At 33.4% G+C, this 27,948-nt stretch overlaps 1 protein-coding gene and 1 long non-coding RNA gene across 2 annotated transcripts; both read left to right on the plus strand.

Moving 5' to 3' along the window:
- Nucleotides 1–3,386: 3,386 nt before the first annotated feature.
- On the plus strand, nucleotides 3,387–9,029 carry LOC146920699 (uncharacterized). The gene is made up of 9 exons (XR_015011879.1): nucleotides 3,387–3,620; nucleotides 4,826–4,939; nucleotides 5,151–5,256; nucleotides 5,569–5,629; nucleotides 6,899–6,977; nucleotides 7,395–7,428; nucleotides 7,482–7,584; nucleotides 8,002–8,103; nucleotides 8,739–9,029. It is a non-coding gene; the product is annotated as an uncharacterized LOC146920699 (long non-coding RNA).
- Nucleotides 9,030–17,082: 8,053 nt separating this feature from the next.
- Nucleotides 17,083–23,492, plus strand: HB-7 (homeobox-7). The gene is made up of 12 exons (XM_085714120.1): nucleotides 17,083–17,304; nucleotides 17,508–17,723; nucleotides 17,824–17,999; nucleotides 18,302–18,419; nucleotides 19,078–19,269; nucleotides 20,124–20,594; nucleotides 20,716–20,817; nucleotides 21,181–21,393; nucleotides 21,488–21,656; nucleotides 21,737–22,005; nucleotides 22,185–22,280; nucleotides 22,371–23,492. The coding sequence occupies exons 2-12, from the start codon at nucleotides 17,583–17,585 to the stop codon at nucleotides 22,830–22,832; spliced, it is 2,409 nt and encodes an 802-aa protein (XP_085570246.1). The 5' UTR covers nucleotides 17,083–17,304; nucleotides 17,508–17,582; the 3' UTR covers nucleotides 22,833–23,492.
- Nucleotides 23,493–27,948: the final 4,456 nt, after the last annotated feature.

Consider the following 27,948-nt stretch of genomic DNA (forward strand, 5'->3'; position numbering starts at 1 on the left):
TCATAACTAATGCTTATGGGATGTCGTTAGGGACATCAATGTAGCTACCAGCCACGAAGCCAATCTGCTTATGCGGTGGTGGAGAATGACAAATCTATGGACATACACGTACAACATAAATAACAATGCAGCAACTCAGACCAAATGGTTGAATCTTGCAGCTGGTATAGTCAAATGCAATGAAAACATCTTTCAGTGACAAAAGGTATTGGCCTAGGTATGCGTCTTAGAGATGAGTGCGGGCAGTTTTTAAAGGCTAAAATCATTAAAATTGCTGCTAAGCTAAATGTTGCGAAAGGTGATGCATATGGATTTTATCACATTATGGGTTGGTTGAAAGATCGATGTGGACAATGTTATATTTGATCTTGATTCTAAAACCATGGTTGATAGTTTCAATGGTAAAGAAGCGAATCTAACTTAGTTAGGTTACATAGTCCAAAATTGTATTAGAATAAAAAGTGATGTCTTTCCGAACGTCGTGGTTGTGTTTTCTACAAACAAACTTCTTCATCTTCCATTTTTCTCTATTATAATCTCTCGTTATACTCCGTAACAAGAAGATAAATCATCAACCATTTATTATATTGTAAGTATTTTTATCAACTTCATTTGATTTTGCTTTATTTCTTCGTTGAATTTGTAATTGATTACACCCTCAGCAAACCTCAAAAATTGCCTTTTGATCCATTCCTTTTGATACCAAACCTTTTAAATTAAGTACGGACTTGCTTCTACATTCTGGATGACTTATTTACATGGCAAATCAAGCTCATCAATCAAGTAACACAATATGCAATCACGAGATATATAACCTACAAGTATGTTGTGATGAGGGTAGGTTACTAACTTGGGGTAATTAATTACAAGTATAGACGGGATTACTATGTTTATATGATTAGTTTAATATATTTAAGAACATGATTAAGTCGTGTCTTCTGTTGTCCACACTAGTGGGGAAGGTTCACACTAGTGGGACGAGATACTTTCTATAATTAAGGATGGCCCGCACGACAATAGGAATTTTCACCGGTTATGTTATGGGGAAGTATCTGGGGCTACTCCACGCGGATCCATTCCGTAAAATGAACTCATATAAGATTTTTTGTTTCACGCTGACCTTCTAACATAATAATTTATGAATCATGATATGAATATGACAAGAACTATGATCTTAGTTTTCCCTCGATCGCTAAGATATTCAGAGTAGAATAGTAGATCCCAATTTAGGTATAAGTACAGACCGACGGCGATCATAGGTTCCCCGAGATTGCCTACAACCTATGATAGGTGGAACTCATTGAGACATCTTGTCTCACCCCAATCACTTTATTTTATTTCAGATAAGCAAGTTGCTCGTGATAAAAATTAGTAGGAAGAAGTTGAGTGATTTATGAATACTTGTCATGTACCAGTATTGATCTCGTCGGCTGTTATATATTATGTACACGCCAATGGTACTTTGTATACAATGAGACATATGTACACATTAATGGTACTTTATCAGATGTATAAGACGAGTAAATCCATATTTCATTCAGAAGAATCTTGTTATTGTTGTAAATTTTAATGTATCCAGTACTTTATATTTAATACGCGTACTAGATACTCTAGACAATTTAGTATAGGTGTTACAAAATTATATTAGAACAAATCAACAACATGCAATGGTAAAGACTTAGACCTCATAAATCTGTTATCGATCGATTGCATGCAATGTTTGACCTATAAATTTTTCAATTGAATCATTTATGAATTTTAACTTGAACAAATTTTATTTTCCTGCTTTTTGTTATTTTTCACATTTTTATTTTAATGACTTTTTCTACAACAAATAAACACCATGCAATGATAGAAGCTTAGAAATATTTATATTGCCATTGTTCTTCGTGTTTACCCTTTGAGTTTGATTTTGGAATTGCAATGCAGTATTACTTGATGATTCAGTTTCGTAAGCACAAACACTTCTCAGATTAGATGTGTCTCAGTCGTGTCTCACACCGACACATATAATTACACCAAATTATGTGATTTTTTCAAACAATTAGCTGTGTCAGCATGTGAGTGTTTTGTCTGGTATCTGTGTACCAACTGCAGATTCTCAGTTGAAAAAGCATCAAGAATACGCAGGGACGATTTAAATCGGACACAATACAAAAATCATAACTGAATATAAACTTTATTAATAGAATCCATCAAATAAGAAGAGGTTCATCTTAGCACCCTAATCAAAGAGGTTTAGGTGTTAATGGCAACATACATCATTACAGAACAATAGAAAAACATACCTTAGAGAGAACAAGAGGAGGAAGAAATCATGCCTTGAAACTCTAATGCTTGACCCTTGTCTTGAACTGCTAGCTTTTTGAATGAATAATAATGTGTGCAAGGGTCTCTACTTATAGCAAATGATTACTTAGGGTTTAAGAAAAGAAAAAGTGGACTTTTGCACCGATCCAGTTTGAAAAACAAGCAAACTACCCATTCTGGCCGTAGCTGGACGCCTAGGCGCATAGACAGAGTTCATATGCAACTCTTGTATTATGTGTAATTATTAAAATGTATGTAATTGTCTGATATATGAAAGTATGAATTTGATGTGATTCATTCATACGAAATTTGATTATGTTGTAATTTTAATGTATCCAGTACTAAATTTAATGCGTATGTAAATATTCTAGATAAATCTAGTATGAGTGTTACATTTGGTATCAGAGCAGGTCGATTCTTATCGTGCTTTGGATCATTAAAATACAATTCAAGTAGATGGACCATATGAATCCAGGATATTTATTCTAGTTGTTATATCTAGTTAAACTTGATCAACTTGACATGTATTTTGATACATGTTATCTGTTATTTCATATTCAATTATGTATTGTAAATTAATGTATTCAGTACAAAATTCTACCGTTCTAGTAAGATTCTAATTCATAAATGTAATGATTTTAACGTGGAACCGAAAAAAGTCAAATTCAATTTTATATCTAGAGATTGATTGGATTTAGTTGAGTGACATGGGTTGAGTTGATTGGGCTAAGTAACATGCGATGTTACTTTATGCGGTTCGGTTTAGTTTGAGTCGATTAGTAAAATAAAAATCGTAACACTACTACAATTTTGAGTTTTAATAGCACTTATTTAATAGCGTTTTTAGTAAAATGCTATCAAAAAGCTGAGACTAAGGCCTATATTAGCGTTTTTTATCGGGCGCTATTGTAAGGCATAAGTATGAAAAGGTATAATAGCACTTCAGTGAAAACGCTATAACTGATATCCCCTTTGTTAGCGCTTTAACCAAAACGCTATCTGAGAGCATGGAAATAATAAATAAATAAATAAATAAAGGAAAATCTGATACACCATTTATATCAATATATTTTGCCCAACACGTGGTTCCTCTCTCTCAACCAAAGGTCCATCTCGTCAAACCCTCTCTTTGTCGTTCCGACCTCGATCTCATCGAACCTCTTCTTGTTCTCAACTCCATCTCGTCAAACCACCACCGTTGCGGCTCTTGGACCGCCGGTTTTTTCAGATTTAGATCTCGATCTGCATGTGGATAGCTCTCAATCTGTGATGTATCGTCATCAATCTCGCAGAAAACTCGAAAACAACAGGTACGTCGTTTTCTCTCTTCTCTTCAGATCCATTTTCTGATTCTAACCTTCTTCCACCTTCATCTCTAAATTATTGTTATTGTTTTGCCAAAATCAGTATGAAACTAATTCACACTTCATCTCTAATACAACTATAGTACCTTCAATTTTCAAGATCATCGTTATTGTTGATTATTTTTATTTCATTTTCTGCTAATTCTATTGTTTCTGAGTTCAATAGCGGTTTGTTTCACTTCGATCAAACCAGATTTTTGTTTTTTTCACTCAATTAAATGTAATTTCGATGGATTAAGTTAGATTATTCACGGACTCGATTCATTTAGAAATTGTGCTTCGCCTTGTTATAATCTGATTGTATATTCGAGAATATTACTCTTGAATAATTCCTTATTGGAATCTTTTGTTTCTAGTTCATCTTCTGTGTTATTCAATGTTGAAATTCCCTTCGGAGCATGTATGTGGTGTTGTTATATATGCTGCATCAGACTTTAGAGAACTATATATCAAGTGCCTGTTTGGATAAATAGCTTATTTGGAGCTTATATCACAATCACTTCTCATGTTTAAGGCATATGTATAAGCTTACATAAGCTATTTTTATATAGCAAATGATAAAATATAGCTAAATTGTTTTTGTATATGCTATAAGCTATTTTTGTAATTTAGTTTGGAGATTTTATGAAAATAAGCTGAAAAAAGCTTATGATAAATGTCATAAGCTGTTTTCAAAAGTTCTTATATAAGATAATCCAAACAAGTCCTTGGTTTCGTATAGAATAATCTGTTTTTTGTTCTCTTCTACTGGTTGTTGCTATTGGAAATTTCAGGTTTAGAAAAATAGAATTCCATATCTCACTTTCCATTTCCTCTGCATACCTTAGGTAATTTGAATTTTTAAACTAGAGTAGCACCATGAATGTCTTCAACGTTGCTGGAAGTGACTCGATCAGTACACGAGGAAATAGAGCGGCTAGAGAGGGTAATAGTGAAGGATCTCGAGAATGAACCTACATTGAACTAGGACTGTTTGTTTCAGTGCCACCGTGTTTGAAATATGATTCCTTCTTTATTAGGTTATGGTTTATCACTTCCACCACTGAACGATTTATAAGATTCCTTCTTTATTAGGTTATGGTTTATCATTTCATCATCACTTTGTATCGTAATTCATAATGTAACACGTTTCTCTGTTTTGTTTGTTTCAGATTGAGAAATCTAATGATAAAGACAATGCAAGGAAGGATGAGATTGCTGAACTCGATGAACAAACTTCTACTGGAATCAATGTTTTTAGTGCAGTTTATGATAGACTCAAAGAGGTTAGGTTTTTCTCTTTTTCAATTTCAATTTTTATTATTCTTATTATTATTTTAGTTTCAAGAGGTGAAGGAAAAACGAGGACTTTGGACCATCTAAAATGTTGTGCCTTAGGAAAAATAATTGGATGTGGTTAAGTTAAGTTCTCCCATTTATTTGTTCGAATCAATTTTGTGTGGATAACAAATTTTGGTTATTTTGTGGTATGTGCAGATACGTGAGTATCATAGGAAGCACCGAGCTGCACATTTTGTTGATGCTAATGACAATATTTGATGCTCTCCTTAAAGAGGAACCTCAAATTGAGTTCACCGGAGAGGTATCTCTCTCTCTCTCTCTCTCTCTCTCTCTCTCTCTCTCTCTCTCTCTCTCTCTCTCTCTCTGTGTGTGTGTGTGTGTGTGTGTGTGTGTGTGTGTGTGTGTGTGTGTGTGATAAACCAGAAGCTTGGCATGTTCAGTTTAGTTAAATTGTACTGAATGAATATTTAGAGTATCTATGTAATATTTTTACTCATTTTCACTAACTAATGGAAACTTTTGATTGTGCACACCATGGAATGCAAATATTTCACTCAATCTATTTAAACTCTATTAATGGATATTTCCTAATTGTTTTGTTTGTATTTTTCAGGTAACATGTGGGCATTAAAACAAGCTAAATTCAATATCAAATATAGATGGAATATTTAAAGGTAGATGTGACAAAATTTAGTCCTTCCGGTTTTTAGTTCTAGGTTCTCATATACCTTGTTCTGGTAGTTGTCTACTAATGGTCCGAGCCGTGCAGTTTACCTTACCAGAATGTTACACAACAGGATTGATTGCTTTTTCTTTGTCTAGGAGTTTCAGAAAAGACTACGCTCTTAGCTGACTTATTCATAAGTCTTCCGCAGGAACACTAATGAAAGTCAATCAGAGTGGGGCAGTCACAACTTACAGTGAACTGTTATAGCTTTGTGTTTAGATTAACACCAATGTAGAGAGTTGCGAACTGAATTAGTTGTCTGTCGTTACTGCTTAGATAGTCACAACATATAGTGAACTATTTAGGGATTGGGATGGAGACATGTAGAGTGTATTGTTTTAATTTTCTGAACTTGTTTGTATTGAAGAAATCCTCTGCTCTAACATTGCTATTGCTTCAACAGTTCAGAAAAATGTTAAGTTCTGTATGTCTGGTTGGTTGAGTTGCTAAGCTGAAGGTTGCCTTTCTTCATAAAGTTATAAGAAAAGCCTCCTACATTCTTGGTTCTGATTTCAGCTTGATGACCAAAACATAAATAAAACTTATTTTTTCTATAGCAATTTATACACAAATTTATTTTAATTGACTTGATGTCAACTTTGCTGAGTATGTATAGGCATGTATGTAAACTAAGCCTTTTGTCAACTTTGCTGAGTATGTATAGGCATGTATGTATAGGCATGTATGTCAACTTCTTTTCTAAACCTTTTGTCTTAATTTTCTTTTTGTGGAATCTCAAATCTTTATCAATATCTTCTAATTGGTTTACTGAAATGTAAGATATAACTTAATTTTAAAAGTGCTGGTTAAATTTGTGGAATTTCCTGCATAACATCAAGTACACCTCATTGAATATTTTAACATATTGTCATCCCGGATACTCTTTGCCAATGATATATATATTAATGAATAAGAGGTATTTTGAGGAAGTCTAACGTATTGAATAAATGCTTGTAGGTATAGGCTGCTAGCATGTGTTAGGGGCTAATTTAGTATACCTTAAATTTAAGTCTCTTGAGCTTATTTTAGCCTTTACCTGCCATATTTAAGTGTAGAAGGTAGAACATGATATAGGGTTGGATGCTATAATAACGACAATTTGTGATTGGCAGCCTATTTTATAGCAGATAGGTTGAGGTCTTGTTTTGGTCATGGTAGTCTATTAATACGATGCATGTGAAGCTGAAAGCATTCTTATGTTGTGAAATGTGTGCAGCAAAAGATAGTGATCAAGGTGTATATGAACAACCAAAAATTAAGGTCCAAAGCCATGACGATTACCGTTGGAGTCTCAGGTAAAGTTCACTCTAGTTTTCTCACCATTAATTTTCTCAACCAAAAATCACGTTGCTATTCTTAAAATGTTAAACCATACCCTGTTAAACCATGCCATGAAGGGTCTTTCTAGATATATGAGTTATCCTTAAAAAAAAAAAAGATATATGATTTATAGATGATATAAATTAAATGAGTGAATGAATTTCAAAATATTGATCAAATCATACATTTTGAATTGTTTTGGTGGTGGTTATTTATATTATTATTGTATTGATTTTGTGAATTAAATATATGATGCATAATTGTTCATTAATTAATGATGATTAATCCAAAGAAGTTAAAAGACTATGGCCTGTTAAGTGTACTTAAATGAATAGAAATGAATTAGTGGGACTTATATTGCAGCAATCTCAACAACTTATTTATTTTGTCAGGTTTATCTTTTTACTCAAACTTGGTGGAAGAATGGTTTATTCAACGAGTCAATGAATCCTATTGAAAACAAAGATGTGGTTGCAGAGGTAATCTACTTTGAGGGCTCTATGCGAAGTCATGCTAGTTGTAGAGGAAATCTACTTTGAGGGCTCTACGCCTTCGCCTGCTTCGAAATAAATCTCGGTCGAGGTATAGATGTGTTCTTTACTCATTGGTTTATGATAAGATATTTTGTGAAAGCTTCTACATTCACTATTATTGTCATTAATAGCACAATTTTTTTTTATATAATTAATCTCTTTCTAAAGTAGAAGCTGAGCTCTGTTGTGTAATGTTGTTGCTATGATTTAGAATTGAGGTTTATTGAATTCTTTAACAAAGAATTTATTCGAGAAATCATTCGTCTATCAAAGTTTGGCTTTTGGGTTATGACTTTTGACAGTTATATATATTGCTGGCTATGGCTTCTGCTTATTGCTTATTGCTTATGGCTTTTGTTTAAAATAATTGTCGATTGTTTATGCTTATGACTTATGACTTTTGCTTAAAATAATTTTCGATTGTTTTTGCTTATAGATTCTAATTGTTTATAGATGTTGCTTATAGATTCTACTTATAGAGCATCAATTGATTGATCGATTGGAACTATAAAGACAAGGAGCATCCGTCGTGGCAGCCATTGTTGTCTCTGTTTGTCCTTCAAGAACGGTAATATATCGTTCGTATTTCATAGAGGTTTAAGGCTCTATATGTTTTACCAACTTGTCTATGTACATCTTTATGTATTCAATAGTTGGATTCGTGTTCATTGTCTATGTATCTCACTTCTTTTAATAAAAAATTAAAAAAGAGGTAACCTGCAGACACGTGAAGCAATTTAGCATGTTCATCGAATTTCATTAGTAAGCCTTCACACCATTGAATATTTGTCTAAGTTAAATAGTTGTTTTTGTGTTTTATGGTTATAAGTAGTTTTAAATGTTGATTGTGGTTATAAGTACTTATATATTCTGGCCAAGATTGATACACATATTAGGGACCACCCACTAAATCTAGAATGAAGATGAGTATTAATAGGTAATATGCAATCTTTTAGTGAGACTGTTAGTGAAAACTTATAGAAATAGCTTATGACATGTACATAAGCTTTCCTTGATAGCTTACAAGAACAACTTATAGTTTATATAAAAACAGTTTGACTTTATTTTACCATTTATTAAAAAAATAACTAGTACATAAGCACTTATATGATAAGCAATTATACCTTTATCCTATAAGAACAACTTGAGGTTTTGTTGATGGATTGCTGAATTCATTTTGTATATCATGCAATCTTATTTCAGGTTCGTTAGAATGCTCGAGGTCAACCAATTGGAGAAGAAAGTCAAGGTTTTGTTAGTTACATTGGAGTCATCGTTCGTCGGGAGGTTCCAATTTGTATGGAAAATTGCAAAAAAAATCCAAGGTTTTGTTAGTTACTTTAGGTCGTTCATAATACTTCACATATACGTATTGTGCACGAACTTTGCATTTTTATTTAAGTGTACAATAGATGTTATTTGTAATTAAGTTTCTTATCAACATATTATTGTTCATTTCTATTAATGGATGACCTTTTTTTTGACAAGTATTAATGGATGACTATTGTTTCTAATAAGTATATATTTTTGTCTAGTCAGTATCTTTTTATGGTGCTTTTAGTTGTTGATGTAATTTTTTTAAAAAAAATAGGGACTTTTATTAGCGCTTTTCTGAAAGTGCTATTAAAGGGGGATAGATAAGATAGCGCTTCTTGAAAAACGCTAAGAAACATCTGTTTAACATAGCACAAAAATAAGGCTATGTTAGCGCTTTTTTGAAAGCGCTATTGAAACATTACAATTTAATAGCGTTTTAAAAGCGCTATTACAGGCTTATGACCTTTTATAGCGGGGGCTTTCTTAGCGCTTGAGAAGCGCTATTAAGAGCCAAAATAAGTGCTATTAAAGGGGGTATTTTGTAGTAGTGTAAATTGAACCGCACAATTGATTCAAAAAGTGGTCTTAACACATCTCAATCAAACATAATTCTTTTGCAGTTTTCAATTTGAGTTTGTTTGGTTTTAAACGATCCTAAATCTAATTATACTAGATTTTTATAATTGATCATAAAAAATATTTAATATTCACTATTATGAGTAATAAAAAATCAAAAAAATAGATATTGAATTGTTGAATGTGCCGTAGAAATTCTCGTATTCTTGTACATGTGTAGAAATCATTTGTATATAGGTTGCGACCAAACTTACATCGCTCGTTGAATGAGTATCGAATAATATGAGGTGTAAAAACATCATTTTTGCATCTCTATTTTTATTTACTTTACCGTAAGTCAAATCACACCCTTATTATTTTCCAAAAACATCACTAATTATACTCAATTTTATTTTTTTTGAGGAATAATTATACTTTATTTTTGTTTCTTAACATATCTACTCACTCAGCTAATTCCTATCCTATTGAAAATTGCTGTTCACACATTCCATATGGCTGGGACACACATGTAAAATACGCTTTTGCCCCCTCGGCAGTTAACTGCCGAGGAATTCAAAATGCGGCTGCAGTTAACTGCCGAGGAATTCCTCGGTAGTTAACTGCCGAGGATTATGTTTCGTCAGATGAAACAGGAAACCTGCTCCCCCTACACACTATTTTCATCAACTTCCATACCATTTCATCCAATCCCCCCAAATCCAATAATTTTTTTTTCATCAAATCTTCATCCAAATGATTCAAGCATCAAGAATAGGAGCTATCAACACACTCTAGACGTAAAAAAACAGGTATTGAGTATTTTAATCGATTTATTTTTTGGTTATTGTATGGGTATCTACGTCAGTCACGTAGAACTCTGGCATGGGGAATCTCGGTAGTGTACTGCCGAGGAAAACCTCGGTACCTTACTACCGAGGAAAACCTCGGTAGTTAACTACCGAGGAACACTTAGGGAAAAAATTTGGTGCGAAAAAATGGCAGCTACTGCCATTTTTTCAAAAAAAAAATTTCTTTGTTTTTTTTTTGTTTTAGTTCATTATGGCATTGATGTTTATGCATTAGTTAGTTGTTAATTCATATTTATGTGTTGTTTAATTATAGTAATGACCGAGAACGTGGAAGATGTTTCGGAAGAGACAAAACGTAATTTTGTCCAAATTTCCGGAGATGTCAAGCCGCCTAAGGTTGAAGTCAAACCAAACATTGAACAAGCTTCTAAATATGTTAGCCCCGGTGTCGTCCCACTTCAAGCCCACGAAGTGGACACGGCTAGGTTTTTTTCTGACGACATTAAGTTTCAAGATAGAGAAGAATTGCTTGGGTGGGTACGGTGTCAAGCAAATAAGGCGGGATTTACAATTGTTACACAAAGATCAAGCTTGATCCATCCAATATTGCGCCTAGTGTGTGAAAGGAGTGGAGCTCACAAAGTGCCTAAAAAAAAACCAAAGCATGCGACAACGGGCTCAAGAAAATGCGGGTGCTTGTTCATGATTAGTGGATATCAAAGTACGCAAACAAAGGAATGGGGATTGAACATTCTTAATGGAGTTCACAACCATGCGATGGAGCCGGCTTTAGAAGGACACATTCTTGCCGGTAGATTAAAGGAGGATGACAAGAAGATTGTACATGACTTGACCAAGAGCAAGATGCTTCCAAGAAATATTTTGATACACTTGAAGAACAAAAGACCACATTGCATGACAAATGTGAAGCAAGTGTACAATGAACATCAAAAAATATGGAAGGCAAATAGAGGTGACAAGAAGCCGTTGCAATATCTAATCTCGAAGTTGGAGGAGCACAACTATACTTATTACTCAAGAACACATGGTGAAAGTAATACAATCGAAGATATCTTTTGGGCTCATCCAACATCCGTTAAGTTGTTTAACAATTTTCCAACGGTTTTGGTTATGGACTCCACCTACAAAACCAACTTGTATAAGATGCCAATGATTGAGGTAGTTGGGGTAACTTCGACCGATTTGACATATTCGGTTGGGTTTGGATTCTTGATGCATGAGAAAGAGGAAAACTTTGTTTGGGTTTTAAAAATGTTGCGTAAACTTCTTACTTCAAAGATGAATATGCCTAAGGTGATTGTTACCGACAGAGATGGGTCTTTGATGAAAGCGGTTGGAATTGTTTTCCCGGAAAGTTATGGTATGAATTGTTACTTTCATGTGCAAGCAAATGTTAAACAAAGGTGCGTCTTAGATTGTAAATATCCTATGGGAAAAAAGGATGGGAAAGAGGTGAGTAATCGCGATGTTGTCAAGAAGATCATGAGGGCATGGAAAGATATGGTTGAATCGTCCACTCAAGAGTTATATGCAAATGCATTAGTGGAGTTCCAAGATGCTTGTAGTGATTTCCCACCTTTCCTAGCCTATGCCATGACCACCTTGAATGAAGTGAAGGAGAAAATAGTGAGGGTATGGACAGATCGTGTGTTGCATCTTGGTTGTAGATCCACCAATAGGGTAGAATCGGCTCATGCTTTGGTGAAGAAATATTTAGACAATAGTGTGGGTGATTTGGGTACTTGTTGGGAGAAAATACATAACATGTTGTTGCTTCAACACACTGCGATACAAACAGCCTTTGGTCAGAGCGTTACCGTGTTGGAACATAGATTCAAAGATGTCACTTTGTACTCCGGCTTAGGTGGTCATGTGTCTAGATATGCTTTGGACAACATTGCTATGGAAGAGTCACGTTGTAGGGAAACGTTGTGCATGAACAAGGAAATTTGTGGTTGTGTTCAAAGGACATCTTATGGCTTACCATGTGCATGCGAAATTGCAACTAAACTCCTTGAAGAAAAGCCAATTTTATTGGATGAGATACACCACCATTGACAAAGGTTACGCATGGGAGAAGAAAGTAATGAACTTGGTTTTTCAGTGGATGATGAGTTGAAGGGTATTGTAGAACGTCTCAAGAAACTCCCTTTCCAAATGAAGCTTGAAGTCAAGGAGGCTTTGCGGCAATTGGCATTTCCTGAAACCACCATGATGTCTCCACCACCACAAAAAGCAACAACCAAGGGAGCCAATAAAAAAGTGGACATTGCGAGGTCTAAAGGAAGAATTACATCCACTAGCCGGATCCCTTCTTCTTGGGAGGTTGTTGATTCCCAAAATCCGGATAGTCAACCGTCACCATCACCAACAACATCATCATATAAAAGGAAAAAAGGTGCTCGTCTTGGTAAAGCACCAATTTCCCCACTTCCACCACCTTCTCGGTATCCAAAGCCTAAGGCTATCCCGGTTATGAGGCCTATTGATTATATGCCACGCTTCATGCTTCCATTTATTGAAAAAGTGGTGGATGTTATTGGCGATGGACATTGTGGATTCCGGGCTATAGCCGAGTTCATGGGCTTAACCGAACAAAATCATCTCATGATTCGTACACATCTTATTCAAGAATTAAAAGATCATAGAGATGATTATGTTGAAGTATTTGCGGGTGAGGATCGTTATAACTACATTTTAAATGGCTTACATCCTCCCGCAAATACAAAAAGTTGTGCACATCTTGTTGATAAGTGGTTGACTTTTCCGGACATGGGGCACATTGTTGCCAATTATTACAAAAGGTGTGTGGTTGTGTTGACAAATCTTGAACTTGGTAACTCGGAATCTTTTTTTCCACTAAGAGGGCCACCACCGCCGGGTAAGCAAAAAACTCCCATCATGTGCCTATGGGTAATTCCTAATCACTTTGTGCTTATTTACTTGAGGAATGGTTGTCCACTACCTCCATCATCTACGGAGTGGCACAATCACAAGAAACAAGATGCGGTGACTTGGGAAGATGAGTATTTGGATCAACATGAGTTGTTCCGAAAGCTCATGGCTATTGAAAGTGGAAACAAACCGCCGAAACCACAAAAGGAATCAAACAAAGCGGCGCCTATTTTGTTGGACACTCCCGAAAAACCAAAGCAACAATTTGAAGTTATTGCGGAAGATGAGGAAGATTTTATGTCACTTGATCTTCTCCAATCACTTGGCAATTAACTAGGGATTTTTTTGTCGGTGTTAGTCCTTTTTTTTGGTAGAAATTACACCGACGTATATTTTGGGGTCAAAATTGTAATGCCAATTTTTTGTGGCCAATATATAAGTAACATTATGTAAATGATATTGATATATATGATAATATGACTTTTATTGACTTGAAACTAGTGCAATACTTATTTATAGCTTATTAATGTTTACGCATTTGATTTATTCGTTATTACATTCCATTTAATTTTGTTCTAATCTATGATTATTTTGTTAAAGCTTTTGTCAAGTGAAACATGTCAGAGGTTGCAAGAATTGAAGGTCGTGTTAGGTATTGCGCGTTTAAAAAGACGGTTAAGGTTATGATAACACCAACAGACTCTATTGATGATTTGAAGACACAACTTAACACTTATTTTGAGCATCTTGGTGAAAATCAATATACACGTCACTTGTCTGCTCTAATGCCAATGATAGACCTAGGAGAAGATAGAGATGAATTCGCATGAAAAACGGCAAGCTATATGCCTTGGCTTATTAAAGACGATAGCGACGTCGGATTTATGTTTAGGAATATGGTGGAAAATAATGTATTATATATATATATATATGTTCGTTCCATATGCAATTGTAATGAATGTAAGTAGGGATTTAATTTAATGATGTGTAATGATGTGTAATGACTTGTAATGTGTTGTTTGATTATGGACACTATGTTCCGTTTTGATGAATTTCAAACTTTTGTGTGGTTTGAACCAAATGTCGGTTTGATTTAATTATGGACATATGTAAAAGATATTGTATTTTTCTTGTTTATGACCGAGTTTCATTGTTGTATAATTTGAATTGCATATGGAAATGCTCTGGTAAAATTACAGGTAAAAACTGGCCGAAAAATGGCTTGGAAATGCTTAGCATTAATGCAGAACATGCTGTCTGCATAAATGCTTTCCTCGGCAGTTAACTACCGAGGAATTCCTCGGCAGTTAACTGCAGCCGGATTTCAAATTCCTCGGCAGTTAACTGCCGAGGGGGCAAAAGCGTATTTTACATGTGTGTCCCAGCCTTCTCTAATGTGTGAACAGCAATTTTCTATCCTATTATTGTACTATCACTCTCCCTTGGAGAATTATCCCCCAAACAGAAACATTACCCCAACAAACAACTCTTAATTAATACCCCTAAATGCTCGACAATTTCTACTTAATCACATTATAAAATGTGCCCCTTTTTGCATCTAGTAGTATCTATCTACTCCATCTTCAACCACATACTATGTAGTCCTTGTTTTAAAATGAACTAAAAAATCCTTTTGAAAGCAACACAATATGACATATTTGACCCAACAACACACCTTGAACTTTGGCTATACCCCTCATCATCATCATATAAAATTTAAAACCTCTTACAGAATTTCATAATTAAATTTCCAAAGCAATAAATCTATGTCTAGTATCTATACCAAATTTAATTCCAAATTTCCAATAGTAGAGGTTTTATTTTTGATCTATAGTGTGTGGTCCCTATTTGAAATTGACACCCTTGGATCTCACCGGTTTCAGTGTCAAAAATCAATAAATATAAGTCACTCCATTCTTCCCTTGGCCCCATTACTATTTCCACCACCATGCAAATCTCTGATGCAATACTAAAACGTTAGATTATTTCATGGGGTCCACTTTTGGTAAATTAACGGTTGTGATCTATTTGACCCTACTTCCACTCATGACTTCTGATTCTTTCCCTTCAACGCTTCTATGCTTTTGCAAGTCAATATTAATTTCGCTTGCTCTCTCTTCCAAGGAGAAAATTTCCCACAAAAGCGCGTGTTGTACACCCTCCAACAGAATTCTTTTTATTTGGTTACCTTCCAACAGAATTCACAATATCTTTGGTTGCATGATGTGAGAATATGAAAACAATAAATAAAAATAAAAATAAATATGATTTTCTTACACCAAAATAGGGGGGAAAAAAGAGAGCAAAATTATAAGGATCTACAATGTGCTAAGTAGTGCGGTTTGCTTGAAAATTTTCAACTTTTGCGAATAACTTGATTTTGATATTTAACTTGAAAAACAATTTTTTTAACACATATTTTCTCTTACAAATATACAAATGGGGTACCAATGAGGGTCCGGTCCCTACTCACTCACCAAAGGGTGGCTCTTTGGTGACATTAATGTCACCGTGTCATTGCATCTGGACCACACATTGCCATTACCATTGCATCTGGACCACACAACACATCTAATGTCATCCAATGTGTGGCCCAAATTTAATGTCACCGTGACATTAATGTCACACAAGTATTTCCCCTCACCAAAAGAGAGCGTGAGGTAGAGTAGTTGAGAGAAATACAAAGGTTTGACTTCTGAACGTAAAGCAAAGGGGTGTGGGAAACGCAACGCATAGAAAAGGCCATCCAGAAAGCGCCATGTGGAACGAAACAGTAAATAATTAAATTTACCTATTTATTACGATTTACTCCATATACTAACCCCTCCCACCCTCATACAAGAAATTTTTTTATCTCTTTAGTTTAATCGAATAATTGATACTAGACAGTCACAACCCTAAGTGAAATTTATTAGGGTGGACATACATGAATGATAAAATTTAAAAGAAAAATAATATTAAATGATATATTTAAATTATTTCTTTTTTAAGTTTTATGTGTATGCTCCTAAATACTTTTAATTTAAGATTGTATCCAATTAAGTATTTCTCTCACAAATATTACAAACACTTTTTTTCTAACCCCACTTATATTTTAACATTCACTATTTTATTTAGTTTTAGAGAGAATGTTAACAAAAAATGTTGCTAACATAACACTCATCCATTTTTATTATCACTATGAAAAGAAACACCATTCTAATATAAATATCATCATTGTAAAATACTTATGTCATTTATAATATTTTTGGGTGAAAATGTCATTTATAATTTTTGATATATAATATTAATAATTTTTTACCTTTGAAAAAATATTAATAAATTTTTAAATTATATTTTCATATTAATACTATGTACTTAACTCACAAATTAGTGTATTTCATCTGTCTCATAAAAACGTTCATTTAATAAGAAAAAATCATAAAAAAAAATTCACTCAAATGTACGAGAAATTATAAATGAATTATGAAATACTAGTTCAATAATTTTTTTTATCAAATTAACTTTATACACCATTGATTGATTCCAATGATTATAAATACAAAATATAATACTGTTAGATGGAAATGATGTACAAATATAATAACATTGATTATATGTACAGTTAAGAAAAAAATAATCAATAATACATTGAGAATAAAAAATAATTATTATTATAATTTTTCGTGCAAGTGTGACAATTTTTATCGGGAGGAGAAAAATGCTAACTTGTGTTCTTGGTGCATAAGTTTAGAAACTAAACATAGAAGTGTTGTCTGCAAATAATGTATTTGATATCTAAACATTAGTATAGTTTTATCTTTTCAATACAAAATGGACTTTTAACTTTTTTTTAGTTTCTTAACGTGTATTCTTATATACAAGTTAGCATGACCTTTTATACTTAATTGTAAGTGAAATTTTTAAAAATTATTATTCTATTTTTTAATTTATAATTTATCTTTGTGTGGGAAATGAACAATAACAGCATTTCATTGTATGAGAGAGAGTAACATAACGTAGAAACCAACAAGGATAAGGTAAAAAAACAACTAAGAAAAGGGACCCCTTTCATTTCATCACACTGTCTCTTTGTGTGGTGTACATGTGTGAGTGAACAAAGATCTTCAAAAAGCAAAACCTTTCACTTCATTTTCAAAACCAGTTTCAGAACCTTCTTCATGGTCCTGCTGGTATACTCTCTAAAACCTAAACTATTTTTTTTTCTTTTCACTTTGGTTTTGTTTTTTTCTTACACGTTAAAAACCTCTGAATAGATTCTTCTACACCTCTCAGGAATCTTTGTTTTACTATAAGATATATGTTAAATAAGAATGTTTTTTTTATTGTTAGGATTCTGATACAGGAAAGTTTTATTTTTTGATGTTAACATCAGGTTTGGTTCAACTGAAGTAAATTATTAAAGTTTCTCTCACAGAAAGCACAGTAAAAAACAGTGTGGTTAAGAAAAATGTATGGTGATTGTCAAGTAATGTCAACAATGGGAGGGAATGTAGTAGTAAACTCAGAATCTCTCTTCTCTTCTCCGATCCATAACTCTAGCTTCAACTTCATGTCAACCATGCCTTTTCAACCCTTTCCTTCTTCCATGGTAATATTTTTACTATTTATAAAGCTTTTCACTTTTTTTCACTTGCATTTTGTATCTCATTGTAACTTTTTTCTTCATTTTGGTGAATATTTTTGAACAGAAAGAAGAAGAAGGAATATTGAGAGGTAAAGAAGAGATAATGGATCAAAGTGGTTCAGGAAGTGAACAAGTTGAAGATAAGTCAGGAAATGAACAAGAGATTAATAATGAGCAACAAGCTACAAAGAAGAAACGTTATCATAGACACACTGCTCGTCAGATCCAAGAAATGGAAGCGTATCTCTCTTTCTCTATATTTTTGCTAGATCTCTCTTTCTCTCTCTTATTTTAATTCATACAGTGATAACCAAGGTTTTAAATTGCGGTTGCGGTCGCATATTTTCCATGATATTATATGAAAAATTATGACCTAACATATGGTTGACCTTGCTTTAAATATGGGTCTCGTTGCAGTTGGAGAGACATAAAAATCTTGATATTAAGTGTGACAACTAGTATTTTTTTTTAAACCCTAAATATATTTTAAGGCTAAATTCTTGCATGTGTAAAATAATTAATATACTATAAATTATATGCAGTTTGTTCAAGGAATGTCCACACCCAGATGATAAACAAAGACTGAAACTAAGCCATGATTTGGGACTGAAACCACGCCAGGTTAAGTTCTGGTTTCAGAATCGTCGAACTCAGATGAAGGTACACGATATCAAGAGTTTAAACTTTAATAATTACATTACTTTTCAACTTTCCATTAAGACGTTTATTCTTCTTTTTTTCTTCTTCTATATAACCTTTGACGAAATGAATGTGAGAAAATTAAATAAAAACCCTAAACTGTTGTACAAAGTCTTTATGAATTAGAGCTACATTAAATATTTAACGTTGCACGTTTCCCAATGAAAAAACGCGTTTTCTTTTGGTTTTTGCATTAAAAATACTTCAGCTATGAACAAACATCTATTACTACTAGGAAGTGTTATAAGAAAAGTGTTTTCAATTTTCAATTTCATATAGTTATGGTTATTGGTGTTGTCCATCATATACAGTCTGTATTCCATTAATGTAACGCATTTAACCTTACCTGTCACATGTGGTCTCCAAACGCTACTCATATTTATTGCTATATATCATCATTACTAGGGTTACACTTCAAACGGGTATTAATTTTTCAAAACCATTAAAAATAATTTGGGGTACTAAAACCATTAACTATTTATTCTTAGAATAGAAATGTATTATTGTTTGGTACTATACGGTTGATTAATTATTGGTTGAGTATATTTATAATAAATCAGTGCATATTTTGATTGTTTACTAATTTTGGGAGATATTGTTGTTGTTGTTATTATTATAGGCACAACAAGATCGTTCTGATAACGTGATACTGAGAGCAGAGAATGAGAGTTTGAAGAATGAGAACTATAGGCTACAATCGGCGTTACGTAATATTTTATGTCCTAATTGTGGTGGGCCATGTATAATGGGACCTGATATGGGCTTTGATGATCATCAACTTCGATTTGAAAATGCCCGGTTAAAAGAAGAGGTATATCACTTTTGTTTCATTTCTAAAATAAATATTTTGTTTCTACAATTTTAATTGAAAATCATGCTGGATATATATAATGTGATATGTCATATGATATATATACTCCATAAGTATTTGTTTTCACATCATATAATGTGATTTGTTTTCTTTTTGATGAACCGTATGTAAATTCTTCACTTTAAGATTTTGGAAAATAAATAAAAGAGCTAATTAATTACACTTTCAATAATGTAAGTAAGATAAACAAAAAATACTATATGTTAAGTGCATAAATCCTTAACAAATAAAAACACAAATCAACCATATGTTTTTAACAAAAATTAATTTTCTCTTAAATAATTTTTAAAATGTATAAAATAATTAGTCTTCTGAGTACTACATTTGGAAAGTAAGCCGTATTTTTTATACCTCTAAAATATCTGTTAGTTAATTTAACTTTTATATTTCTAATAACCCTCATGGACGGTAATTTAGACAATAGGCTTAAATTTTTTTATTGAAATTATATAGTTTAAATGTGACCAGCTATGTGAAAATTCATTCAGTTAACATATAGAGCTTTATAAGACAAATTTTCATAAATTCTGGAGCGCGCTTATTATTTGCATATACTTTAGGTGGATACTTTTTTTTTTTTTTTTTTGACAAAACTTTAGGTGGATGCTTGAAATGTACTATAAATTGAAGATTAATTTAGTAGTTGATTTTTTCATTAGTAACAATTTATATCACTTTCTTGAACCTGAAATAAATTGATTAGCCACGGGAAAAAAATTCTACGACCTAATCTCTAATAATAAAAGAAAGAAAAAAATGCATGATTTAATTTGGAAAATGTGAATATTTTGCAGCTAGAACGTGTGTGTTGTATAACATCAAGATACACTGGTCGTCCACTCCAAACAATGGCACCACCACCATCTCTTATGCCACCATCACTGGACTTAGACATGAACATTTATCCGAGGCACTTCGATCCAATGCCACCATGCACAGAAATGATTCCTGTCCCTATGTTACCACCTGAACCATCACATTTTCAAGAGGGTGGTCTCTTATTAATGGAAGATGAGAAATCACTTGCAATGGAACTTGCAGCTTCTTCTATGGCTGAGCTTGTTAAGATGTGTCAAATGAACGAACCGCTTTGGATTCGTAGCGGTGAGAATGATAGGGAAGTTCTTAATTTTGATGAGCATGCTAGGGTTTTTCAATGGCCTTTGAATCTTAAGCAAAGGAATGAGTTGAGGAATGAAGCTACACGTGATTCTGCTGTTGTTATCATGAATAGTGTTACTCTTGTTGATGCTTTTCTTGATGCTGTAAGTTTTGTTGTTTAGTTTTTTTTAGCATTGTTTTCTTACTTCTCTATTAATTTATTTTGATTTGTTACTTATGAATTTTGTGTTTTTTTTTTCTTTCTTTACCTTGTATGTTATATAGCAAAAATGGATGGAATTGTTTCCAACTATTGTTGCTAGGGCAAGAACTGTTCAAATTATAGCTTCAGGTGCTTCTGGCCATGCAAGTGGGACTCTTCAGCTGGTAGGTGTCAAATGATTGCTTGAAATTTTATGATATGCTTCAAGATATTGTTGTGTTGATAAGCTTGATTTTTTTATATTAACCAGTTTCACTTATTAGTTGCTAATTCCTATATATAACAATGATAGTTCAGATTAAGGACAGGGGTAAGTATCCAACATGTGTCGGTATGAGACACTGACATGACATTGACACACATTATATATTGGTGTTTACATTGTCTATGTTTTTGTGTTGTGTCTGATGTTCGTGTCTGTGTTTTATAACGATCTCGTTTGTGATGTGTTTTATATCATTTTGTTTTTTTAAATTGCTATTTGAATATCGAAAGAACACTAACATATTGCATATTTTTGCGAACAGATGCACGCAGAATTCCAAGTTCTTTCTCCATTGGTATCCACCAGAGAGACTCATTTTCTTCGGTATTGTCAGCAAAATGCCGAGGAAGGAACCTGGGCCATTGTTGATTTTCCTGTTGATAGCTTCCACCAAAACTTTCAAAATTCTTGTCCCAAATACTGCAGGAGGTCCTCTGGCTGTGTGATTCAAGACATGCCAAATGGCTATTCAAGGGTACACAATTAGTCCTAGATATTTTTATTACATTCTTATGCATTTGAATTATTCTTCAAAACATTAGGATGTTAATTTTAAATTATGTATGCAGGTAACATGGGTTGAGCATGCAAAAGTTGTAGAGAAACCAGTCCATCAAATATTTAGTAACTATGTGTATAGTGGAATGGCATTTGGTGCACAACGTTGGTTAGGAGTTTTGCAGAGGCAATGTGAAAGGGTTGCAAGCCTCATGGCTAGAAACATATCAGATCTTGGAGGTTTAGTATTAAAGAAAAATATTTTATAGAATCGGGCGACGAAACAAATTTTATATTTGACATTTTATTTTGGATTGCAGTGATACCTTCTCCGGAAGCGCGAAAGAGCTTGATGAAATTAGCAAATAGGATGATAAAAACTTTTAGCCTTAATATGACCACTTGTGGTGGACAATCATGGACTGCTATATCGGATTCACCAGAAGACACCGTTAGAATCACAACTAGGAAAATCACTGAGCCTGGCCAACCCAGTGGAGTGATTCTCGCCGCAGTTTCAACCACTTGGCTTCCTTATCCTCATACCAAAGTCTTTGATCTCCTTCGTGACGAACGCCACAGATCTCAGGTACCGCACAGAATATTCATCACCTCACCATTCTTAAAATCACAGGGAATTGTAGTCAAATGCAACCGGTGTGAGTTCAATATCTTGATGTCGCGGTCTAGATTAAGGTCGCTAACATTTTTATGAAAACTCTACAATAAGTTATTTACCTAAATTCTTGATGTTATTTTATTTTACAGATGGATGCACTTTCTAATGGGAACTCATTAAATGAAGTGGCTCATATTGCTAACGGTTCACATCCGGGAAACTGCATTTCCCTTCTTCGCATAAATGTAAGTTTTGATTTGATGTGTATTATAGATATAATTAGTAACTAACTATAGAGAGTAAGTTGAAATAATTAAATTTGCTTACACATGCAGGTAGCAAGTAACTCATCTCAAAATGTAGAGCTAATGCTGCAAGAGAGTTGCACAGATCAATCTGGAAGCTTAGTAGTCTACACGACAGTCGATGTTGATTCGGTCCAACTAGCTATGAGTGGACAAGATCCTTCATGCATTGCACTTCTTCCACAAGGGTTCATGATAGTGCCAATGGTTTCATCAAATGCTGATACATCATCTGAACAAGGTGTCACAGGAACACCATCATCTACTACTAGTGCCAATGCTGCTAACTCAGGTTGTCTTCTTATCATGGGAATGCAAGTTCTAGCAAGCACAATTCCTTCTGCAAAGCTTAACCTTTCAAGTGTCACAGCAATCAATAATCACCTTTGCAATACCCTGCATCAAATTGAAGGTGCTCTTTGTGGCGGCACTAACAGCAATTGCTTTGTTGGGTCTTGCAATGAACCAACCACTAGTGCACCCTCCAAGTAGTGTGCACTCCTTGTCCAGTCATTGAAATTGTTCCTTCCTCTCTTTTGGATTATGGATTTTTAGTTATGGTTAGAGAAATTCGTATGGAAAAGTTGAATTAGCAACGGAAATTATTGACGAAAAATTATGAAATCTGTCTCATTGTCACATAGAATAGTGACAAGTGAATTAGGATAGATTTTATTACTTTCGTCTCAAATTTCCATTGCTAATTTAATTATTTTCCAACTATGGGAACATGAATTGTAGGTAATTAACTAGAGTAGTAAGGGAAGGAACAAGGGTATGAGTGTTTTTAAATAAAAGATGGATTTTGAGCGGGGAATTTAAGTATGTGAGGTGTATTGGAAAATTGAAGTTGTGTAGAACTAATTGTTGTGTGTTTTGTATGGGAGTTAGAGTGTGGTAATTAACATTGTGAAATGGTATTTATGTATGTGAGGAGGGTAGAGGGACCGAGGGAGTCAAGAGCGCACCAGATAATACCTTTGGTTTTCTAGTAAGGTCGTCATCTCGTATGATTCGTGATGATGGCCTCATTAGTTAGTCAGGGTGGTGTGGTTCGGGTATTGACTCCTGCTTCTATGTTAACCTCTACTATTCATTTCAATGTGTATGATCTTTCAACTTAATTCAATTTATCTTTTGTGTTTTGTCTCATTTTTCTCTTTTTTTAAATCTTATTCTCATTTTTCTTTTGGTTTGTTTAAAATGTTTTGCTTTGATTAGTTTCAATTCAACTATCTCATTCATTGTGCCTAATAAAGATCCTTCAATTGATAAATTTTATACTCTTCAACCAATTTTATAAGCACTTCTTTTGTGAGTTCAAATGATGCTTATAAAAAGGAAGGGAAGGAGTATACTCTAACTTCAATTGTTTAATTTTTCTTAAGGATTAAATATGCTTTTGACTCAAAAATAAGTAAATTTTGGTTTTGATAATAAAAAGTAATTAACAAAACTCATCTTAGGACTTGAGTTGGTTTGGTGGTGTTAGCTTGGGATTTTAGAGTATACTCCTCTTTAAGTTATCTCGGGTGTCAATTTCAATCGTCTAGTTTGGCTTCTTAAAACATTAAACATTACTCAAATGTACAACACCCTTTATTATGGATATCACCCCTATATGAAACCAAAGAGAACTTCATACTTAAAACAAATTATAATTAAGCTCCACAACCTAATGCTCCATCAATTCAGTTGTCACCACATCCACACCTACAAAGGCAGCAACATTCCTGTAACATCAACGCAGCACTACAATATAGCCTCAAAATATAGATACTCCCATCCAAAGCAAAACAACATTTACTATCTATTTTAAAATCAATAATCAATCACCTTCAGTTAATAACCAAAACAGTATTCTTGTAAAAAGCTACATAAATAGTATGGCCAATAAATGGAGAAAGAGAACTAATTGGTACTATCAATATGCAGAATTTAAGTTTTTACAACACCAGGACAGCTGCATGCCGCCTGCAGGCCACCTACTTCCACTGATACTGTCAAGATTCAAGACTACAGCTATTATGATTAACACATAACATCATCAAAAATAAGTGAGGCCCAATGAAGCATGGATGCAGATACGGGCACCAAACACGACACCAATACGTCGATACCGTTAATAATTTAAAAATAAAAATCACATAATTTAGTGTAATTACCTAATCAAAGAGTATCCGTGCTTTATAGGTGAGGCGTAAAACAATTTTGATGTATGAGACTTTTTTTTATTTACATACGAGGCATTTTTTGGTTATGAGATTTAATGAAAACTATTTTTTTTATATGGTTTTAGTGACCTTACACTTAAGCCGGTTCTAACATCATTTTCCATTTATTAATACACAAACAAAGAAGTTGTAGCTTTTAGAACGAAAAAAGTTGTAGCAAGTCCACCGTGATTTTTCTTTTATTTTTCTCGAAAGCTAGTTCCCATTAATTACTGCCATATCCATCTTAGGCTTTGTTTGAGAGTTTGGAGTGGAGGGGAGGGGATGGGAGGGTTTTGGAAAAAAGGAATGAGCAAGTGAAAGAAAAAGAAGACATTGGGAGGAGAGGCCTTTGGAGGTAATTTTTTTTACTCATAATAAAAAATCCCCCTCATTTGGGGGAACTCAAAAATTGTATTGGGGGAGGGTTTTGGGGGGTTATGGAGGGTTTGTATGAATTTTTCAAATCCAATCTATGTTGTTATTATATTCTTAAAATTAAAAGTATATTAATCATAAGTATTAGTTTACCATTCTCTAAAAAACTGTTCTTTCAAAATATGTGAATTTTTTGTCCATTTTTCTATATATTTCCAACCCCCAAAGTCCTCCCCTCCCTTCCCCTCCAAACTTCCAAACAAAGCCTTAGTGTCCTCCTTAGCCAAAGCATATTTTCAAAACCTGCTAAATAGTTGACAACTTATTCAATATCCATCCACACCTCCCACACAAAAGTACAATGTCCAATGTAATAACATCCATCCACACCTTCCAAACAAAAGTACAATGCAATAATAAACTGCTTTATTATCTCGTCCTTTAAATTGCATATAGATTATAATTGACACCACGTCTTCATAAAAAACTTCAAGACAAAATATATATAGATCATTTCATTTATATGTTTGTTCAACATCCATTTGTTCATTGTGGGACTCTACTCACACTAACACTACCTTCTATACAGAATCTCCACCACCATTTAACTAACAAGGCAACTTTTTTTTAGGCTAAATTGTATGTTTGGCCTGTTGGAACAAAATAAGTTTAAACAATGCCTCTTGAGCTTTGACGATAACAATGTATTAAAAGTTCAATTGGATATGTTAATATTTGTTCAAGTGTTCAGGACCATAGACAAAAATTATACAATGTCTTATTCAAGTATTGGTTCTGAAAGGACAAATTTAGAGCAAAGAATTTTCAAGAGAAGCTAAGTTGCAAGTCTGAATCTAAAGAAGTCAGACTTTGATGACTACCCAGACTCTGGAAGCAGTCAGACTTTGAAGATCACTCAGACTCTGGAAGAACAAAGGAGCAGAAGCAATGGATGTCAAGCTATGATAGTTCTGGAGATCAAACATAGTGGTTTCGAAGTGTCAGAAGGTCAATGGATGTCACTTTCATTAAAGGACAACGAAGGACAAATTGTACGACCACTACCTTCACTATTTCCAACATTCCCATGTGCATTGTACGAAACTACATCTGTTAATCCTCCGTTTCAAAATACATGTTGCAGTCAACCACTGCACACATGTCAATAAAAAACTTTGACCATTAATATCTTTAATTATACATAATAAAAAATTATAAAAATTTGATATTTTAAAAATATTGATCGAGACAAATCAAACATCTTACATGATAACATTTGTATTTATATATTAGTTTCAAAATATGGTCAGATTAAACTATGTGAATAGTGCACATTGTAAAATTGCGACATATATTTTGAAACGGATGGAGTAAATCTTAACGATGAACTTATTTTAATATAATAGATCAATTTACAACATTTTAAACCAAGAAGACTAACTAAAATCCTAGAATTAATGGGTCTCAAACAATGTGGGGGTTAATCACATGCAGCACCGAGAGAAGTAGAACATATGAACCTTTATATAGTTCATCACATGTCTGATATGGATTCAACAAAGGGGACACGATGGAGAAGGCTCGCAGAGCTCATTTTTTTATGGGCACGTCCTGGCAGCCAACTTTGCCGTGAACAATGAGTTTCATGAGCTAAGTGCAGTTTCATGATGCTTACTTGTTTTCTTTGGGCTTCTTTTGCAATTATAACCCACTTATGTCTTCAAGTGGCTAACTGGATTTTGGATAAGTTTTTTTTTTCCTTCACAAATTTGATTTTTTTGAAGAAGTCAAATCAGTCCATCAAAGTTGACACCGAAGAAAATCAAACCTGAGACTTTGAGAGAAACACATTTCAAAGTCTTAAGTAAACACCACCCGACCAACATTTTTACAAATTTGATTAGTTAATCTAGTCAGTACAAAGCTAAAAATAAAAAAGCATAATACAGATTGTATGTACAAGTAGGTTTCAGAAGAAATAGTGGTTGCCATTGAATGCTAGGTGATCAAAACAAAGATTAGCACCAAAGTCAAAGTTTGTCATTGGGATTGAGTAGTTTAACTAGTTTGAGCTAAGAGATTAAAGTTTATCTTTGTGATTGAGTGAAAGGTCTAGGGTTCAAATCTCGAATCCTACTAAAGTAGAGAAATGTTCATATAACAACTAATAGATTAACATTTGTCATTCAAAAAAGAAAAGGAAAAAAGTTAAAGTTTCTCAACCCATTATACTTTTACGAGTTAATTAATTTTTTTTAGTAAATTATACTTTCTTCCCCTGAAAGATTTTGAATTTCATTCTCCTTCTCTATTATGTTAAAATATACATTTTCATCGTCTCTTATTCAAAACAGATTAGGAAACATTTCACTCCCCTCCCTTGATATTAGTTTGAATTACATTCCCCTCTTATGTTAAAATCTAGAGTAAATTATCCTCCTCTCTCCTGAGAGATGCTTAAATTACACTACCAGCCCCTCTTATGTCAAAATATACACTTTCTTTACCTCTTAAGCAAAACATATTAGAAAAAATTACACTTCCCTCCATTGAGAGAAGATTGAAATACATTCCCCTCCCTTCTAATGTTAAAATCTACACTTCCCTCCCCTAATATAATCAAAGTTTGAATGCATATTTTTCACTATTTTTTATTCACAATTTCAATAACATATAGTTTTAAACTCAATTATAAAATATTAAACAACACAAAATAAAATTAAAATATGTGAAAAATTACTAAAGTCGGTAAAGTGTGATATTTAAAAGTGAATTTTATACTCTCAATTATAAAATTAATAATAAACTAATTAAATTTAATTATCATTGACATTTAAATCATAAATAAATAATTTGTTTTTAGGGAAATTATTAAAATTTGAGATTTCATGTTGGTCCCCTTATTAATTTTCGTTTCAATATGGTTCCATAAATTTCTTCCATAGTCAAATAAATCCATTATGATAAGTTTTGTTCAAAAACATTAACATTCATCTTCCTCCTTCATCAACTTCATC

Source organism: Medicago sativa, chromosome 5 (assembly GCF_051527215.1).
Source record: "Medicago sativa cultivar Bolivia chromosome 5, Bolivia_mono, whole genome shotgun sequence".
Lineage (NCBI taxonomy): Eukaryota > Viridiplantae > Streptophyta > Magnoliopsida > Fabales > Fabaceae > Medicago > Medicago sativa.

Bases quoted from the DNA above. Each gene is read 5' to 3' on its own strand.
- HB-7 (XM_085714120.1), top strand. From the start codon at position 17,583: ATGTATGGTGATTGTCAAGTAATGTCAACAATGGGAGGGAATGTAGTA. The intron at 18,000-18,301 runs GTATCTCTCTTT...AATTATATGCAG, and splicing joins CAGATCCAAGAAATGGAAGC to TTTGTTCAAGGAATGTCCAC. The intron at 18,420-19,077 runs GTACACGATATC...TTATTATTATAG, and splicing joins ATCGTCGAACTCAGATGAAG to GCACAACAAGATCGTTCTGA.